At 36.0% G+C, this 4,491-nt stretch overlaps 1 protein-coding gene across 1 annotated transcript; it reads left to right on the top strand.

The window, feature by feature from the left end:
• Nucleotides 1-284: 284 nt before the first annotated feature.
• On the top strand, nt 285-3,629 carry aqp1a.1 (aquaporin 1a (Colton blood group), tandem duplicate 1). The gene is made up of 4 exons (XM_051876906.1): nt 285-715; nt 1,805-1,969; nt 2,245-2,325; nt 3,045-3,629. Exons 1-4 carry the CDS (start codon nt 359-361, stop codon nt 3,222-3,224), a joined length of 783 nt encoding a protein of 260 aa, XP_051732866.1. The 5' UTR covers nt 285-358; the 3' UTR covers nt 3,225-3,629.
• The last annotated feature ends 862 nt before the right edge of the window (nt 3,630-4,491 follow it).

The raw sequence follows: 4,491 nt of genomic DNA, 5'->3' as shown, positions 1-4,491 counted from the left end.
AAAAAAAAAAAAAAAAGAGCCTTCAGTTTGGAACAGAATAAAAGTTTAGCTGCTCATAGTGCTAAGATTAAATGGGAATTGACATTCAAATAAGGTCTGATCATGAACCTATCTGAGATACTTAAAGTGTGAATGATATGAGAGTTGAGAAGGGGGGAAAAACTAAAGAGGTCTCATTAATTTCGCCTGCCTTTTTTTCTTCTCTCTCACTCACTCTTTCTGCTCCCAAAGCTTAAACCCGCCTCCTGTTCATTAGCAAGACCTGCCCTATAAATACTCTCTTTTGGCAGAGAAACTTACTTAGTGCCCACAGAAATCCTCTCACTACCACAGCTGAGAGTGCCCAGAGCTGCCAGTCATGAAGGAACTGAAGAGCAAGGCGTTCTGGAGGGCTGTTTTGGCTGAGCTGGTCGGTATGACCCTCTTCATCTTCCTGAGCATTACAGCTGCAGTTGGAAATTCCAACAATGACAAACCAGATCAGGAGGTCAAGGTGGCACTTGCATTTGGGTTGTCCATTGCCACTCTTGCCCAAAGCCTTGGTCACATCAGTGGAGCTCATCTGAATCCAGCTGTAACACTGGGCATGCTGGCCAGCTGTCAGATCAGTTTGCTGAAGGCTGTGATGTATATTGTGGCCCAGATGTTTGGTGCAGCACTGGCAAGTGGCATCGTGTATGGCGTCACAAAAGGAGATGCCCTGGGGCTAAATACGGTGAGTAAGCTGCTCCTTGTTATCTCTGCTAAGTCACCTGTTCTGAGCCTATTAGTTCTAATTCAGTTTACTTACAACTTTGAACAATCTTTGGTTACACTTTATTTGAAATTGTCCATGTTATAGTGTAATTATACATTTAAGTACTGAGTAATAATAATTAACTACAAGTACTTACTATAGGGTAAGGGTTAGGATGAGGGTTTGGTTAATTTAGTTAATTAATAGGGTTAATTGCATGTAATTATGCATAATTTATAGTTATTACTAGAGTAACTACACGTAATATGTGTAACAATGACACTGTAAAATAAAGTGTTACCCAATCTTTTAATGAATCTCCAATCTGGAATATGCTAGTCTAGAAATGGATGATTTGTTAAATTTGTTCTAATTTCATTATGACATTTTGAATTTTACTGCACTGTTAAAGATATAAAATCTAAATTTGTTTTTTACTATTTTAAGTCAAGAATATTATCTAACTATTATGGGTTAAACCAACAGAAGTCATTTTAAGGTTCAAATAACACACACACAAAAAAATAACTTTTTTTCAGTATACTGAAAGACAGTTACTTTGCACTCTTGATTAAATTACAGTATATATTGAAATGTATTAATAACCATTGGTAAACAGAGTAAACAGAGAAACCCAGTACGTCAGAATCAGACACTATAAATGGGCGTGGGCAGGCAAGGGCTGACGATAAACTTATCATCTGTGTTCAGAGGCAGCGTCCTTTCCAGTGATTATACTTTCTTAACATTTCAAGAAGGCGTAATGCACTTATTTGCTTTGCCAAAGCTGCTGGCTGTCATGTCATGTTGTTATTGCTGAGTGACATCAGAGGGCTTTCCTCTGACCTAAAAACGAATTCTTACTTTATTACCTCTTGCTTATACCTCATTGTATAATGATAAAATGAGTGTTTCTTCTGCTTTAAGTGTTTTTTTTTTTTTTTTTAAATATTATATCCATGCATTCAAATAAATTATTAGTAATACTGAAGTTTTACTACACACACACACACACACACACACACACATATATATATACATATATAATTTTTTTATTTTTTTTTACAGATCAACAGCGATATTTCTGCAGGTCAAGGTGTTGGTATTGAACTGTTCGCCACCTTCCAGCTAGTGTTATGTGTCATAGCAACCACAGACAAAAGAAGGCGGGATGTGTCAGGCTCCGCCCCTCTGGCCATCGGCCTCAGCGTTTGCCTGGGACATTTGACAGCCGTGAGTAATCAGCATTCAGACATCTACTGCTATTTCTTATTTGCATGAGCATTCCTGTAACTGTTGTAAATATTGCCAGGGTTACCATATGAATATATAAAGCAACATGAAACAAATAAAGCAATGTTTAGCTATGTAAATCAGTTTCTGCTTTAAGAAAAAAAAAGAAGAAAGTAGCCCAGCCAATTTGAAAATGTTGGGCAGCTTATTTCTCCTGCTCATTCACCCATGACCCCCAACATTGTCACCATCCTTTTTTGTTTTTCTTTGTGTAGATCAGCTTCACGGGATGTGGAATCAATCCTGCTCGCTCCTTCGGCCCGGCAGTAATTCTTAGAGATTTTACCAACCACTGGGTAAAATTACATTTCTGTTTTCACCTTTGCAAATTAATATATGCTACATAAAAATATCTAGAGAATGCTGATGTTGTAAACCTTTCAGGATCTTATCAGAAGATAGAATCTGCTAATGTTGAACTTTTATAGTTAATAAGTAACAATGATATTGTTTTAGATGAATGCCTAGTCAAGAATAATCTATAGTTAACTTAGTTAAGTCACATGTTTGTGTATTGTTTGCTAAGGGTTACTTAGTGTACTCAGGGTCGCAGATAGCACATGTACATTGCAGAGACAACTATTTCATGTGCATATTTTCATCCAGTATATGTATTTTACCTCAGGTGTAGAGAGTCTGCTCATCAGCTATATAATGTTGAATAGAAATGTCTTTTAAGATGTTTATCTGATGTTTGTACACAAAGACATACTCTCAGATCTAAGTGTCTGTGCTTACTGGGGTTAGTGATGTGAACAAACCCCTTACCTTGAGTATGTTTGGTACGGACATGGATGATAACAAAATTTGTGGCTTGTTGAGAAGAGATGTTCTATTTAAAAAAAATCTGATTACACTGCATACTTACATTAGAGGAGTGCAACCAACCTAGCAATCAACCTCTTGCATTAACAACAGCAACTCAGGGAGGTCCCTCCCATAAACACATATACATTAATTAATTTTTTATATTGTTCCTAGGCGATGTTTGAAATGAGTTCTGTATTGTTTTCAGGTCTACTGGGTAGGCCCTATGTGTGGAGGTGTGGCGGCTGCGCTAGTCTATGACTTCCTGCTCTACCCTAAGCTGGATGACTTCCCTGACCGCGTGAGAGTGCTGGTCTCCGGCCCAGCCACAGACTATGAGGTCAATGGTACTGATGATCCCCCTGCTGTAGAGATGACATCAAAGTGATACACTACTCTGCATATTTAGTGTTTGATATTCTTCAAGACCACAAAATATCTGTAAATATATTTCTTTTTCCTACAGGGAAATAGCATTCATTTTAAATTTACTATATGACAGTGTGGAGTTGCAAACGTGAAACCATTTATGTAGTTGTTTCAAAAGGACAGTTGGCATTTTGTATTGACTGATTAGTTTTGTATTATTGTTTTTACTCTTATTTAGTAAAACAGTATGTACCTCAGGAAAATTATACAGTTTTCGCTATTTTCAAAAATTTCACATATAAGCTTTTCAAAATTAGATTCACTTTTTGTTTTGTAAACATTTTTCACTTTGTATTGTATAATGTGTACACTATGATATTGTTTTTGTAATTAAAATTCAGGATGTTTAATCTGAAATATAAAAGTCATGTTTTTCTTCAAATTACTAATGAAAGTCAAATAACAAAAAACTTTAATATTAGTTAAGGTTTTAAATTTGAAATGAACATGTGCAAGGGTTAACCACTACATATAAATGCATTCTCAATAATGTATTTCTTGGGGTGGAATATCCACAAACTTTCGAACAAGCCGGCTGTGTTTTAAAATGTGAGCAACTGTCACATGATCCACTGACAACAAAACAAAACTGAACCCAAGTGCAGTTTATTTTACAGATAGTGACACTGATATAAAATAAACAGAACCAAACTTAAGACTACACTTGAACTATGAACCTGAACCATGATACTAGAAACTCACAACAGTGAAAACACTCAAACAAAGCTCAACAAGGTACTAGGGAAACAAGAGGGCTATAAATACAAGGGTTAACAAGACATTGATGAGAACAACCAGGAAATCACAAACAGGAAATAGAAAAGGAACAGGAAATACAACTACAAACAAAGAGACTACATAACAAAACAAAAGCACAGAACCCTGACAGCGACATTTCAATTTCAATTTTGATATTTCTGTAGTATGTGCTATCTTAAACCTTTAACATTTAGCTTTCAATATATGTGATGTGATCTGGGAAAACTACGACATGCAAAGATTTTTTTATCGTGAGAAGGCAGAGCACAAGAGAACAACGGAGCTATAATGAACGCACATGTTTTAATTATGTTTTTATTAGAGGTTGAATTCAAATCAAATACTGCCAGACTGCCCATACTACTTCTGAATAGGATGTCTACTTCATAAAATGTATGAAAATATGGAAATATATGGTTCAGATCACTCAAATAAATGGAGGTGCCCTTAAATGGTCAGTAATGGAG

This window comes from Ctenopharyngodon idella, chromosome 2 (assembly GCF_019924925.1).
Source record: "Ctenopharyngodon idella isolate HZGC_01 chromosome 2, HZGC01, whole genome shotgun sequence".
NCBI classification, from domain to species: Eukaryota; Metazoa; Chordata; class Actinopteri; order Cypriniformes; family Xenocyprididae; genus Ctenopharyngodon; species Ctenopharyngodon idella.
Note: the sequence above shows the minus strand (reverse complement) of the source record. Positions and strands in the feature narration are given on the sequence as shown.

Coding starts and splice junctions, on each gene's coding strand:
- aqp1a.1 (XM_051876906.1), top strand. CDS start 359: ATGAAGGAACTGAAGAGCAAGGCGTTCTGGAGGGCTGTTTTGGCTGAG. Junction 716..1,804: donor ATGCCCTGGGGCTAAATACG/GTGAGTAAGCTG, acceptor TTTTTTTTACAG/ATCAACAGCGATATTTCTGC. Junction 2,326..3,044: donor GAGATTTTACCAACCACTGG/GTAAAATTACAT, acceptor TATTGTTTTCAG/GTCTACTGGGTAGGCCCTAT.